This window comes from Pleurodeles waltl, chromosome 5 (assembly GCF_031143425.1).
Source record: "Pleurodeles waltl isolate 20211129_DDA chromosome 5, aPleWal1.hap1.20221129, whole genome shotgun sequence".
NCBI classification, from domain to species: domain Eukaryota; kingdom Metazoa; phylum Chordata; class Amphibia; order Caudata; family Salamandridae; genus Pleurodeles; species Pleurodeles waltl.
The window spans coordinates 1312556589-1312572444 of record NC_090444.1 but is presented as its reverse complement, the minus strand read 5'-3'; the positions used below and the strand labels follow the sequence as shown (position 1 = coordinate 1312572444).

At 45.2% G+C, this 15856-nt stretch overlaps 1 protein-coding gene across 1 annotated transcript in view; it reads left to right on the top strand.

The window, feature by feature from the left end:
- The first annotated feature begins 7990 nt into the window (after positions 1-7990).
- LOC138297111 (trypsin I-P1-like) overlaps positions 7991-15856 on the top strand; it is a 45802-nt gene continuing 37936 nt past the window's right edge. Inside the window, exons 1-2 of the mRNA XM_069236610.1 lie at positions 7991-8237; positions 11627-11763. Of these exons, the coding sequence (XP_069092711.1) occupies positions 7991-8237; positions 11627-11763 (384 nt within the window). The remainder of the gene's footprint in view (positions 8238-11626; positions 11764-15856) is intronic.

Below are 15856 nucleotides of genomic sequence, written 5' to 3'. Positions count from 1 at the left end.
TTGAGCCTTAGCTGTATAAATTTTTATTGCTGGGGAAACAACTTTTGTAGAGGTGCTTTGATAGAAACAGTCTTAGGTACAATTTTTGAGGGTTGGGTCTTGGTTTCTCAGGCTGCACATAGGGGTCGCGGCTGCCAGGTGTTTTTGGCTTTGACTCACCAAGGCAGGCTTCTTAAGCTTTTGTGACCCTGTAGTTTGGAGTAACCTCTCCTGTCTGAGGATCGGGCTTGACTTTTTCTCAAGCAGTACATCACAGACACAGTCCTCTCCCTGCTATGCCAAGGAGCAACAGGTGCAGTCCAATCCTGATGCTGTCTCTCTTTTCTGGGTCCAGGCAAAAGCAAGGCGGACCTTCTTTAGTCTGTTCTTCAGTGCAGACATTATCTGATGTCTGGGTGTCTGAGGTGACACTTTTATGGCCAGTTTGTGCTCTCTGAGGATAAGGCAACTACTAGCCAATAGGCTACCAGGCCATCTACTACTTAGTGATGACTTCTTGAGAAGTGTGGCATCTAGCTATCCCGGAATGCACCACTATGCCCATGATGGTGGAGGTCCCTAGCCCAACCCAGAGGTGTGACTACCTGGGGCTACATGCAAATAGAGACACCACTTTGGCCACAACTTCCCCTTCTGCGTCCTCAACTCTAAATTGTCTGCGAAAACAAAAGAGCAGCACCTCTTGTGTGTGTCTACCATTTGTTCTTCAAAGGTGGCTTCTCCTTTCAAACTCACCTTATGAGCTAACACCTGTTTGGCCTTCCTGCCAGAGAAAGGGCACACCACTTCCAATGGCAGGCTCTTTGTGTTCCTTCCTGAGAGTCATTTACACCTCAGTCCAAGAGAGCTGAAGGCTGTCTTGTGGCTAGCACCCATAAACGGTCACTGGATAACTTTGAGCAACAAAGTGACCCTTATAAAGTTGCACTTCCACAAAAGTTACATTACATCAAGTTGGTTTAATGCAAAGATTCTTTCGATGTCTTGAAGTGTGATATTTAGTAATTCCTATTCAGAAGTTAGCACTGCTGAGTTGTCATCATGTAACCCTGTACTGGCCAATACGGCTTCTTGCCTTTCCACAGCATAAACTACAATCCAAGGTTTTCACTGTTAGGGAATGTAAAGTTAAGAACTATGATGGTCATTATGAACATGGCGGCCTGGTCCGCCACACCGGCGGTGGCGGTCATTACCGCCAACGGTCTGGCGGTACAGACCACCATATTCTGAACACAGTAGTGAACTGGCTGCAAAGCAGCCAGTTCGCTACCACCCACCGCCAGGCCAGATTCGACCACCAGGCCGACTGTGAGCACATTCGACCCGGTGGTGGAGGCCGGACAGGCAGTGGGATTATGATCCCATTTCAACCAGAGATTCCCTGGCGAGTTACCCTGCCAGGTAATCCCTGGCGGAAAGCATACGGGTGACAGGAATCCACTACCCCCCACCCCTACATACAGGACCCTCCAAACTCCCACATCCACATGCACCCATTCACGTATATGCACACATGCATACATGCACTCAGACACACATCCCCCATACACTCATGCACACTCCCATGCACTCACACCCTCCCCCTTCCCTCTCAAACAGCACTTACCTCTTCCTTCGCGCTGCTCCAGGAGGGAATGGGCTCCCTGGATGCTGCTCCTACACCATCGTCATCTCTCCATGCACTGCCACGCCTATGACTGCTTCATAATATGCGTGGCAGTGTATGGAGTGGCGTGGCGGTGAGGGTGGAACTGCATACACCCCCGCCACCGACAGCCAGCATGGCGCCTGGTGGCCCTCACCACCATCAATGGAGGTGAGGCACCATGCACCATTATTTGGCAGGATGCCGGCCGCCAACACTGGTGGTCTTTCATTGACTGCTGGCACGGTTGGCGGCAGGGCATCCTGCCAAAAACATAATGACCCCCTACATATCCAACTTTTTAAAATAATGGACCCTGACTTTGGGCTCATACACTTGCCTTAAGGGTGACTTTTGAATAGTAAAAAGGAACTTTGAGCTTTGCCATTATTTTAAATAGCAAAGACGAGTTAGCAGTTTAAAAAATGCTCTGTCAGACAGAAAAGGCAGCTGGGAGGCACATTTTGCTTTGTCACACTCATGGTGGCACAATAAGTGTTGCAGTCCATGGGAGAAGCTTTACCTTACAGGTCCTGGATATCCCTATTACCACAGACTGAGGACATATAAGTAAGTTAATGTATGCTAATATTGGGTGAGCCAATCAGACATATACCTTTTAAGGGTCATAGCAATATCACTGAGGTCTGGGTAGCACGCCTCAGTACACCTTCAGAGTTATAAACTCACCAGTATCAATCCAAACTTAAACTTCAGGGTTAACATGCAAAAAACATTTCCTGATTGATGTTTAATCATTATGCAGAATTGGACTCCATAAGGATGTACAAAAGTGTGCCTCCTCTTGTTCTATTGTGCTTATGAGCATTGATGCAAAATTGTATATGAAAATCCTGGTGACACACATAAATGAGATCCTTCCTTCCCTGGTCCACCCAAACCAAACTGCATTTATGCAGGGTCACCAGACACATAACAACGTTAGAGCTACCATCGACCTGGTCACGCAGAATTTACTTCATAATAATCTAGCAATTCTTTGGTCATTAGATGCAGAAAATACTTTTGACCATGTGGCTTGGTCCTTGTTATGCCTTGCTGTTCAGTGGATGGGAATCAGCCCTCTTTTTCTCAATATAATTTGCTTTAATTATGCTAGTCCCATGACCAGGGTAACAATGCTTTTAGGCTGTATTGGGGCAGCAAGCAGGGTTGTACAATGCCCTTCCTTTTTATTTGCCTTTGTCATAGAACTTCTAGCCTACTGAATCCAGCAGTGTGAAGAAGTAATGGGAATCAAACTTTCCTTCTGCACAGACAATATGTTGCTGATGTTGGGGTCCAGAAGTTCTTCTATTTCCACAGTATTAGCTCTCCTCCGTTCTTTCAAATTGATTTCCGGCTACAAAATCAACTATGGGACAACTGAAATCTTGAACTTGACTTTACCGGACCAGATTACACTGCATCGGCTGGATGAAAGGCACATCTTTGTGAAGGTGCTGAACGTCATGCTACTGTGAGTGGCGGGGGGGGCAGTGAGGATGGAGATTGAGGCACCTCACCTTGTATTCTCTGTTTGTTATCTGCTGTACCTGAAAGCACTCTGCGCATTTAAACCAGGTATATAATGAATACAGGCTTCCCCACAAGTGAAGTTGTTTCTCGGCGCTTCCTGTAATGCGTGAAAATTGTAACCAGCCTGTGATTCGTGCTGGTTTCACTCATCTCCATAGAATCCAAGGCTGAATCGCTGCTGCTGGGACTGAATCCATAACATGCGATTTATACATATATTTCTGCAGGAGGCATTAACCTGCTGGGCTTTCTTTCCGTCACTTAAAGCAAACATTCTGCACAGGTCTCTGCAGCAGACACATTGATGCAGCGCTACCTGGGAAAGAGTTACATTGAGAGTATGTAACTCATTCCAGAAATGTCGGGCAGCAAAACAGGTAGACCCACTCTAATGCCCCCTTCGGGGATATAGAAAAACGTATGGCATCTAAGAGCTGCAGACCCATGCCATCTACTAATCCCTTGCCTTCTGGAAACCGACCGAGATTCCTGTAAAGTGCTCTGAGACACAGTGCAGATTAAACGTGTTTACAGCGCTCAGGTGCGCACTGTTTGTTAAGAGCTTTTGAAGTGTTCAGGGTACAGAATAACTGTGGGTTCTAACATGTTTTTGTTAAAGTTCATATTTAGGATTTGTAAAGTGCTTTTAGATGCAGTACAGCTGCGAGGCTTGAAAAAGGTTTCTGAGTTGTTTGAATAGTTTCTAAATTGCTTCACCAAAGTTTATGGTTAAAGCTTGTGAAGTGCTTTGTCATACAGTATTTATATTGGAAGTTTGGTATTAAAGTGCTCCGTGGTTCAGATTTTTCGGAAAGGCTGGTAAAGTGCTCATCAAAGGCCTCGGAGCACAAACACCTCACACGCACTCAAGGACAGAGCACTTTTAAAGCATGTCATGTGCACTATGCCCTGGTGCTCTCTGCAGGCTTCTCATACTCGCTGTACAGAAGAGAAGGTGTGAGGCAGGCTTGTAAAGTGCTGAGTGGTGGAGTGGAGTCCACCAGCAGCTAGCTGGTACCGCAGAATACTAGAGGGAGCTACCTTCAGTAAGTGGCTATTTCACTAACATATAATCTTACTGTAGTAAAGCCCCTCACAATGGCCCCTACCCCATGAAACACGCCCAGGAATACATAGTCCAGCATGTGCGTTATGCATTGTCTTTGCTTCTCAAGGCAAATAGCGTAAGTGCTGAGATTTATTACAGCACTTTGTCACAATAACAACAGGGACTTTTGTACCAGCAGGGTGTAACGAGATCTATCAAATATTTTAACACTTGTCAGAGAAGCCAGGCCAGGCCTTTCGGGGGTGGGCATTCAGGTTGTTCTTGCACAAATTGCAGGGGTGCTGCGTGGCACAAGAAGACAATGTTCCATTAATGTAAGAATATCTGTGGGCATGGCTGGGTATCCTGGTACACTGTAAAGCCACCTTCTACTATAATATAGTAAGAGATAAGATAATATATTTGAATATATAATCCAAAATATGTTGTAAAATGTACTATTTTTGCCATTTTGTCCAATATTTTCCAGAGGGGAGAACCCCCTAGACCCTCTGCGCAGGGGTCAGGCTCGCTCGCTGCGTTCACTCCCTACACTGGCTTATTTTTGGTGTTTTCTGTAGGAATGTATATGGTTAGGACTGTGTATCCTCATCCAAATTAAAATATTTCTCATTTCACCTCACCTCTGGAGGAGTAAGGTTTTGGCGCATGCCCAGGTTTACATGGTTTTGTAAATCTGGGGTACCTTCAAAGTCCATGTGTGTTGTGTGAGAACACCCACCACAATGCCCATGGAACTCCCCCCACAAGCGCAGAGTAAGGCAAAGGAGTGGCTTGCTTTGCTTTGCCTTACTCCCATCAATGAGGCCATTCAAAGCCATACAAACTGCCTTTGTGTGCCCTCATAGATATGATTTTGTAGTCTGCGCCACTGGAGCAACACAGAAAGTGATGCTCCAGCAGCGCAAGGGGCTCATAAATATGCCCCCTAGTGTCAGAGGAACTTCCAAAATATGAAATTCCAAATATAGATCATCAACTTTCAATAGAGGTTTGCAACATTAAAGACAGAAACCGGCATAGTTCTACCCGTAAAGCTGAGATGGTTTGTTTCTGTACTCTCCATTGGACAGACTTTTGTTTATTTTTAAAAATAAAATAAATAAATAAAAGCTGTATGCGTGCTATTTCTTTCTTGGGCCTGTCCCTTTAATTTTTTCCCTAAAACATCTTATGTGGCTCTATGAGGGAGAGCTTGCCATGCAGAAAGTTTGCCATTTTAGTCACATTGGGGGTCATTCTAACACTGGCGGTCCGAGACCGGCAGGGCTAAAATGACAGAAGCACCCCCAACAGGCTGGCGGTGCTTCCTGGGCCATTCTGACCGCGGCTTCCCGCCGGATTTCCCCCGGTTTGCCAAATCCTCCATGGTGGCGCTGCAAGCAGCGCCGCCATGGGGATTCTGACCCCCTTCCCGCCAGCCTGTTTATGGCGGTTTTTACAGCCAGGAACAGGCTGGCGGGAACGGGTGTCCTGGGGCTCCTGGGGGCCCCTGCACTGCCCATGCCCATGGCATGGGCAGTGCAGGGGCCCCCTAACAGGGCCCCAGTTTGCTTTTCACTGTCTGCCTAGCAGACAGTGAAAAGCGCGACGGGTGCAACTGCACCCGTCGCACACCTGCAACACCGCCGGCTCCATTCGGAGCCGGCTTCAGTGTTGCAGGCCTCTTTCTCGCTGGGCCGGCAGGCGCTATATTGGCTAGCGCCCGCCGGCCCAGTGGGAAAGTCAGAATGGCCCCAGCGGTCTTTCGACCGCGGAGCGGCCATATGGCGGTTCCCGCCAGGCGGGCGGCGACCGCCGCCCGCCGGGGTCGGAATGACCCCCATTGTGCCTTTTGTTGACTTTTGATGTCCATTTTGCAATTTTGTTTAATTTCACAAACGGCACGAGAGGAAAAGTTCCACATGTCAGTGTTTTCCTTCCTTGTTTCCATAGTTCCTATAAACAGGAGCTAAAGTTGTCGGTCCCAGTCTTCTTTCTCCATTATAATTTGGTGGCCGGGGTATCTGGAGCAGTTGACTGATGCCCTGGTGTACCCACAAATGCTGCTTAGATGATACAATAGTTTCATATATTCATACTCCTTATTGACTTCTACATTTTCCCCTCATTTTTCATCCCAATTCTTGCCCTCTATCTCCTTAAAACCTGTTTTTTATTATTTATTTACTTGGTTTTTTAAAAGTTTTACTTAGCGCTTGCTAGACCTGAAGGTATAATTGCGCTTTACATGTTATGTGAATAATTTTACTAGAAGAACATGAGGGGATTTGCTAGGTTAAAACAGTCAGAGAGCAAAGTATATAACAATACAGCATTAAGGTAGTCGAAGTAGTCAGAAAAGTTTATAACAATACAGCATTAAGGTAATGGCATTGGAGACAGTTTTGCGACTGAAAGAGTCAGGCAATCACCTTGGTGGATTCTTTCGATGTGGGTTGGATCTTAGGGAAATGTAGATTAACTAGTGTGCCTGTTGAGGTAGTTGCGAAGCAGTAGAGATTTGAGGTCCCGTCTGAAGCAAGAAAAGAAAGGGTTTTAGTGGGGATCATTTGAGAGTGAGTTCCAAATCTTAGGAGTATTTCCTGAGAAAGAGCACACCTGGGATGATTTATTTTTCAGATTACGAGGTATGAGAAAATCCAAGTTGGAGCTTTTCAATGCCCAGCCTCTTCCTGCTCTCGATCATTTTGTTCCTAGTTATTTGTTTTTTTTAATGCAGGGCTTTGTGGGTGATACAAAGTGTTGTGAAGATGCATTTCCCTTCAATGGAAAGCCAATTGACACTCTTAATGGCAGACGAGCTGTGGTCAAACTGTTTGATTCCTGTGATGAGGCTGGCAGCCTTATTTAGAGTTGCTTTTAGGGGCAAAAGGTGACTTTCTGAAGTTCCTGTGAAGGTGGTGTTGCCAAACTCAAGTTTCAAGAAGACTAGTGATTACACCTCCTTCTTAGGATCCTCAGGGGGTATAAACGGTTTGATTTTCTTAAGATGTTCTAGTGTGTAGAATGCTCCTTCGACTGAACAGTTGATATGCTCAATTCCAGAGGATTTTACGGAGATAGAGAGTGTGAGAGAACAGCTTAGTGCTTCCAAATTCAGCTATTCTTGGATATGTAAAATTTATATTTGTGAGGAAAGAGTAGTAGTTCAGTCTATTTGGGTTGCAGCTTAATGTGGTTGGTGTTTACCCAGGTTTGTATCTTAATTAGTGTGGCATTTAATTGGCGGATGTCACTGAGATTTTATTTTGTGGTAGAGCTGTGTGTCTTCAGCATATAGGTGATATATGTTCCCTGCTTGGTTCAAAATAACGGTCAGGGGTTCCATGAAGAGATTAAATAGGACTGGAGATAGGCTTGAGCCTTGAGGTATTTCTTGTGGAGCTGGTGCAGGCTTTGAGAGACAACTGTTGATTTTTATTTGTTGAGAACAATGTTGAAGATAGGACGTGAACCAACTCAGGACTGTGCCATTAACACCGGTGCAGTTCTTGAGTGTCTCAAGGGACGCTGGATGATTTCCTCTACCAGATGCCACAGATAAATCGAGTAGAATTAGGAGGCAGGAGTCACCTTAATCTAAGGATCTGTGAATGTCAATGTTGTTCTCGACTGCCTTCATTATCTCTTTTCACTCCTGAATGTATTTTCAACATGCAGATATTCTCTACCTCTCTCTCTTTTTCTCTCACTGATTTGTATCAACATTTTTCTTTGGTAGACCCGGTACCATGGTAGCCTACCTTGGTGAGCAAGTCCTATCTGAGCCTGATTTCACGGAACAAGAAATAGCTGCTGTGAAGCAAATCCAACATCCGAATTACAATCCTGAAACTCTGAATAATGACATCATGTTGATTAAGCTAGCTCAACCAGCACAATACAACCAGTATGTACAATCGATTCCTCTGCCAACGAGTTGTGTGGCCACCGGGACCTGGTGCACTGTGTCTGGATGGGGAGACACAATACCTGGTGGTAAGATATCCAGCGGATGCAAATTGCCTGTAAAATTTAACAATTCTTATGTTATGATGTCTATGTAAAAAGGTGCACAAATCATGCTTTGTATTTGTGCATCAGTGTAACCTTTGTGCTTCATTACGTGTTTCTGATTATGGTCCTGGCTGCCTGCATATTTCCTTCATTATAAAATGTACAAGTCCGATGCCCACATTTGCAAATCTATGTGCGGAAGCACGCATGACGCAAAGCAATGTAATGTTGTCCAACACTAAGTAAACAGATGCCATCTTTTGGATTGGTTTTGACGGGTGGCCAGGCAAAACTTCAGTAGATGTGGACCCAAGTATATTTTTTTTGCACTGCAATAAATTTGCTGTGTTATCTCGCTGGAGGAGACAAAACATCACAGAGCCATATTTATTGCAAATGGTCTGCTGCTGATGACATCACAGCCTCACTACAAGGTGCAGAGGTGAGTGTGCACTTTCTAGCATATGATGTGTACTGGAGGCATAGCCCTCCTGTAAAAGTTCCAAAGGCTAGGTGAATTGTGAATGCATCCCACACTTTGCATGTTATGTTATTGATATTTGCCTGGGGAAGAATCTGCTATTAGTATGGCCCCATAGAACTATCAGTTGTCTGGGGGACCTAGGCACTAGGAGCATCTTCGGCTCCCCATGGCTACACAAATGCAGCCACCAGCTATGACTTCCCTAGGAAACACTAGATCTGCAATTTACAGGCTTCTTTGGGATTACATGTCCATGGACTCAGACAAAAATGAAAAAATATAAGGATAAAAAATATCTGGTGGGAATGGGGCTACTGGAGATTCAGCTGGGGGTTTTCATCCCTACAAACAGTGTAGGGTTTTTCAACAATCTGCATTTAAAATTCTAAGATCGTCTTAAATATTCTGATAAATTAGCTGAAATGATAATGGCTAGGTAACATTCACTCCAGACTGTGATATATTAAGGTACAAGTGTAAAATAATTTGTAAGGTTACATGCACTGCATTGTAACTCTCTTTGTTTCTTTCTTCAACCCAACATTAGTGCTCTGCTCTGTCATCAGTTGAAAATTGCAGGTCATGTTTTCAAACCCTACTGCACCAACTCAGCTTTTCGTCCTTCGGTAGTCAACACTTTGCATTGCATTCTTTAACACTTGTTATTTCCCGTGCTTTTAAACATAACAAAGTGTGGCATGGAGTGTTATGTAAAAATAAACTTTATTAGAACATTGGAATTTTGAGAGCTCCATTGAAGACAGCAGGGTGGACATGAATAGAGGGCATGGGTAAAGCATGGCTAAGAGCATTGTAGAGTCATGACTCTTGGCCACACCTGCCCTTCATTTTCAGTATCCTGGGTCCTGGGGTTGGGTCCAGGGACCCATCATACCAGCACAATGTCTGGGGGATCGGGTTCCCTGGCTGAGAATGAGAGTGGCGATGGAGCTCAATGCAACCCCCTCCTTGGTCAAAAACAATTAATTGATCTTTTGTCGACCACTGGCATTGGCACACTCCGGGGTTCTTCCTTAAGATTCAGTGGACTGTCACATGCTCGATTTCATTCCAGGGGTCAAAGGTCAGAATCCTTATGGTTGGATACCTGCAGCCCTGTTAAGCTGATTTTCTTGATCTTCAACTCATTGTACTCCATGGACAAGCCCTACCAACCAGCAGCATTTTCAAAAGGTTTTCTGTCCTTTAATGGGTGCAGTTTGTGGGGAGCTAATTTTATTGGCTCCCCGTGCCAGTCTTCTCCTTTCCTAACTCCCGGTCTTCCTCCAACTCGTTCTCAAGATCTGTAAGGGGGCCAGCATCATTTGCCCTGGAGAGAACCATCTAGTCCTGTGGGTTAGCTACAGGCCAAGATCTTAGTCCATCAGGGGCATCAGGTGGCTTGTCTTTCCGGCTGTCCATGTTGCATGTCCATGGTCATGCTCACTGCCTCTACCTTTTGCCGGGATTTGTTTAGTGTAAGTGAACATTTCTGAATGGCAGGCATCCAAGGGTCAGTCCTAGGATGTCACATCATCCCTGTACCCCTGTCTTAACCCTCCTGCATAGCATTCTAGGACAATCCAATATGCCACTGTAAAGCCTGTGCCAATTTCCTCTGAGGGTCCTAGCTCCACCTTTTGCTGACATCAATGCCAGATACCCTGCTACCAAAAACTTCCAAGGGGAGCCTTTCCTGTGTTTGCTATAAATGGGCTTCTTTTATTGTTCAGCGGGCCTGGGTTGTTCCAACCCCGTGCCATGAGACATAATTAACAAATGCAGATTTTCCTTCTCACCCCTTCCTTCTCAGGAACTAAGTCAGTAAGTGATACTTGCTTCCTCTTTTCAGGGAAGTCTTTGTTCCTCTGCTGGGGAGCAGAGTAATTACCTTGGCCCAGCAGGAGGAAAAAAAGGCCTGGAATCTGATTCTGAGGTGTGCTAGAGAAATATGACAATTCTGGTTGACCAATAGGATGTCCATGTATATTATTGGGAACCTACATTTTAAAACTTGTGTGCATGTTTCACCCCAGCTTGTTACCACTCTGGACTGTGTAGGTTAAGTGGAGCAAAACTGCACTTTAAGGCAGATTTCACCTGTGTCTAATACAGTGACATTACAGATTTTCAAGTAAACCCTGCTGATCTATCTATGCATGCGCACTAATATTATAAGGCCTACCACAGGTGAGCACCTATCCTGGGAGGGTCTCTTCTGCACCAGACTACCTGTACACAATTGGTGTGCTGATAGTAGTCTAACACACACAGCCCAAACACATTCGCAAACGCATGTGCACACATGTTCACGTGTAACCAATCATGTGCCACTGACCCTAGCTTTACCTGTGTAGCCTTATCTTAAAGGATGGACACCAGCAGTAAACATGCTCAGTCCAAATATCAGGAAATTGCCATGGGTAGGATTCAGATAAGGAAATGTACCGAAAGTAAAAGCTAAAAAAAATGGGTGTCTAAACAAACCAAAGATTTTGATGGACTAAATGCCAGGACCTATTTGCAACATCAGTGGTGTCATTTTCTGTGAAGGGGTCATGGGTTTGAATCTCAATAGAGATAACTCAGTCTTTCATCCCTCAGAATTCAGTAAATTGAGTACCATTAAATTGCAAAATAGCATAATCTGCATAGAACCAGCAAACACTGTGATATAAAATGCTTTGTAAAAGTGAGGTCTTAATATTCCTCTCAAAACGTTGTGAGCACTTTCTTACATTACCAGATCACCGCATAAATTCTTAAGTACTATTTATTGCTATTCCTAGTATTTATGTAAGAAATGTATGGGTTCCAAATAAATTAATACATAAATAGATAGAAGAATTAATAAATAAATTAACTAAATGTTGCACTCTTTTTCCAGAAATGTCTGCAGATGCTCTCCAATGTCTGAATCTGCCAATCCTTTCCAGTGCACTGTGTGAGGAGTCTTATCCAGCTGTCTACTCGAACAACATGATGTGTGCCGGATTCATGCGCGGACAACAGGATTCCTGCCAGGTAAGAACAGTAAACCCAGCTCATGCACACAGTTCAGAACTCCATGCTACTTATTGTGGTAAGGGTTGCTTCAGGAGGTGATAAGGTTAGTGTCAATCCTCAAATCGTCTCTGTCACTCCCAAGGTGAGAAATGGTTCAGTGTCTTACTCGCCAGCTCCAGACTGTCCCACGGACAGGAAAAAACTGTCTGTGGGATGGGTTTGTGATTCCAGTGGCTCCATTACAGGTATGCAGTTCGGGTAGATTAAAGCAGTGGTTCGTGGATCCCTGGGGGGTCTGTGACACCTATGTAGGGAGTCTGCGACATTTATCAAATTAAAACACATCAGAAGATAAAATGTATATACATTAAAAGCAAAGCTGAAAATTCCAAGTTTTTAAACTCTCTGTCAATGTGAAGAAATGTGAAATTCGAAGTGAAACATTAATTTGGTATCAATATCTTAATCCTTGGGGGCAATGCAAGTACAGCGAATGGAATCTAATAAGGAGTATTGGTGTCCTCAACTGACGCAACACTGATTTGTATCAACAAAAAAAGGACATACATTAGGAGCCAAAAATACACTGATATGCTGGAGTCTATCATATTGGTTTGTATTTTTGAAATAAAACTACATCTTGAAAAGCTCGAAGTTTCCCATTACAATTGAAATGTTGACGTTCGTGTATTTTTTGTTGGTGAATTAAATGAAATACTCCACTATTTGTAAATTTTTTGATCTATATTTGTTTCTGTCTTTTCTTTAATATTGTGAGGTTCAGATCATAGAAATTCCTTCAGCTGTTTCCCCAGGTTTTACTAGTGATTCACTGGGAGGTCCAGGGATATCAAACGTTTAAGAATCGTTGGTTTACAACTGGGATGCACTAGTGCTCCGCTAGAGGATTGAAGCTTCAATCTGCTCCCGGCAGCTCTCAAGCAGACTTCTTATGCCAGCAACCTAAAACCAGTGATAGTCCATGCATCACATGTATCATGTCATTGACTGTGCGGGGCCATTTTGTGGGCGTTCAGGCCTACTGCTGCCTACCAATAGTGAGATGGTAGTGATGTTTGGTGTACTGGGGCCATCTGTAGCATGAGATGATGATACGATGATACCTAGCCATGCAAGGCAATAATATGAAAGAAAGTGAAATGCCGAGGTGAAATGAAATGCTACGAATCATGATGAGCCCTAGACATTGTTCAGCAACATTACTCTCAACAATGCACAACCTTGAAGTCCAGTGGAATATTTTATGAGTATGACTCGAGTGCCTATGGGCTTTTACAAAGTGTTATGATTTTGATAGTGCTTTAGAATGGATTATTTGTATCAATATAAACATGTTCTTGGAGAGGGAAACCTTCCTGCCTTCTCTAGATGAGTCTAAGCTCACACGTTTATATCTGTATGTATGGTGCGAGCGGATATTTACCTTCCACTACTTTCAAAGATCACTAGACGCCACTGGTTAGTGTCAAGAAAGGATAATAGACAATAAAGCATCTATCTTAAAAGAGAACTGGTCTGTACATCAGTATTACAGTTGTTAGAAATGGGGTTTTTGGTTGGCAGTCAGGTTGCCCTCTGTCCAAGCAAGAACCCTCACTCTAGTCAGGGTAAGTCACACACAATCCAAAATCAGCCTGTGCTCACCCTCCGGTAGCTTGGCACGAGCAGTCAGGCTTAACTTAGAAGGCAATGTGTAAAGCATTTGTGCAATAAATCATACAACACCATAGAATAACACCACAAAAATACACCACACAGTGTTTAGAAAAATATATAATATTTATCTGGGTATCTTCAGGTCAAAACGATCAAAGTTGCAATACGAATTTGTAAAGATATCACTGAAAAGTGATAGAAAGTGTCTTAAGTCTTTAGAAAGTAAACAAAGTCTCTTTCAAACACAAAGTACCTGGTTTCTGGTGGAAAATCTCCTTAGAGGGCCACAGGAGAAGAGGTGCGTGGAAAACTGGTGTGTGCGTCGATTTTTCCTCAACACACACGGACTTGGGTCGTTATTTTCCACGCGGGGAGTCGGGCGTCGTTTTCCGGCGCGCGGACAGTCTCTTACTGTGGTTGGTGGGGAGTACCAGATGTCCCGGGTCTGTGCGTGGATTTTCCTGCTTGTTTTCCAGCTGCGCGTCGTTCTGCGGGGCTGCGCGTTGAAGTTTCGATCTCACGGCAGGCGTCGCGTCGATTTCTCCTGCGGAGTCGGGCAGCGTTGTCCTTGCGAGGCCGTGCGTCAAAGTTTCGATCTCACAGCAGGCGTCGCGTCGATTTCTCCTGCGGAGTCGGGCGGCGTTGTCCTTGCGAGGCCGTGCGTCAAAGTTTCGATCTCACGGCAGGCGTTGCGTCGATTTCTCCTGCGGAGTCGGGCGGCGTTGTCCTTGCGAGGCCGTGCGTCAAAGTTTTGATCTCACGGCAGGCATCGCGTCGATTTCTCCCGGGAAGTCGGGCGGCGTTGTCCTTGCGAGGCCGTGCGTCAAAGTTTCGGTCGTCCCGAAGATGTCGCGTCGATCAGCGTCGGTGTGCGCCGTTTTTCTTGCCGCGGAACAAGCTGTGCGTCGAAAAGTTCAGCGCACGGAGCGTCCAAGAGGAAGAGAGAAGTCTTTTTGGTCCTGAGACTTCAGGGAACAGGAGGCAAGCTCTATCCAAGCCCTTGGAGAGCACTTTTACAGCCAGACAAGAGTTCAGCAAGGCAGCAGGCCAACAGCAAGGCAGCAGTCCTTTGTAAAAAAGCAGACAGGTGAGTCCTTTGAGCAGCCAGGCAGTTCTTCTTGGCAGGATGTAGTTTCTGGTTCAGGTTTCTTCTCCAGCAAGTGTCTGATGAGGTAGGACAGAGGCCCTGTTTTAGACTAAGTTGTGCCTTTGAAGTGGGGGTGACTTCAAAGAGTGTCTAAGAAATGCAGCAAGCCCCCTTTCAGTTCAATCCTGTCTGCTAGAGTCCCAGTAGGGGGTGTGGCAGTCCTTTGTGTGAGGGCAGGCCCTCCACCCTCCCAGCCCAGGAAGACCCATTCAAAATGCAGATGTATGCAAGTGAGGCTGAGTACCCTGTGTTTGGGGTGTGTCTGAGTGAATGCACAAGGAGATGTCAACTAAACCTAGCCAGACGTGGATTGAAGGGCACAACAAGATTTTAGTGCAAAGAAATGCTCACTTTCTAAAAGTGGCATTTCTAGAATAGTAATATTAAATCCGACTTCACCAGTCAGCAGGATTTTGTATTACCATTCTGGCCATACTAAATATGACCTTCCTGCTCCTTTCTGATCAGCAGCTGCCACTTCAACAGTGTATGAGGGCAGCCCCAATGTTAGCCTATGAAAGGAGCAGGCCTCACAGTAGTGTAAAAACGAATTTAGGAGTTTTACACTACCAGGACATATAACTACACAGGTACATGTCCTGCCTTTTACCTACACAGCACCCTGCTCTCGGGGTTACCTAGGGCACACATTAGGGGTGACTTATGTATAGAAAAAGGGAAGTTCTAGGCTTGGCAAGTACCTTTAAATGCCAAGTCGAAGTGGCAGTGAAACTGCACACACAGGCCTTGCAATGGCAGGCCTGAGACATGGTTAAGGGGCTACTGAGGTGGGTGGCACAACCAGTGCTGCAGGCCCACTAGTAGCATTTAATCTACCTGCCCTAGGCACATGTAGTGCACTCTACCAGGGACTTACAAGTAAATTAAATAGTCAATCATGGATAAACCAATCAGTAGTACAATTTACACAGAGAGCATATGCACTTTAGCACTGGTTAGCAGTGGTAAAGTGCCCAGAGGTCAAAAGCCAACAACAACAGGTCAGAAAAAATAGGAGGAAGGAGGCAAAAAGTGTGGGGATGTCCCTGTCAAAAAGCCAGGTCCAACATGACCCCCTACCAGCCTAAAGCCAGGGGAGAACAATCACTATCCTGATGTACTTCCCTGTTTGAGGCGACAGAACAAGGACCCAGGCCCACAACAGCAGGGGCATGCTCCAGTTCTTCGCCTTCCTGACTCCAATTGGATCCCTCTGTCCATACTCTCAGGGCCCACTAAGCCAACCCATGGGGAACCTTTCTCCTTACCTGCGGATCCCATCTGTGC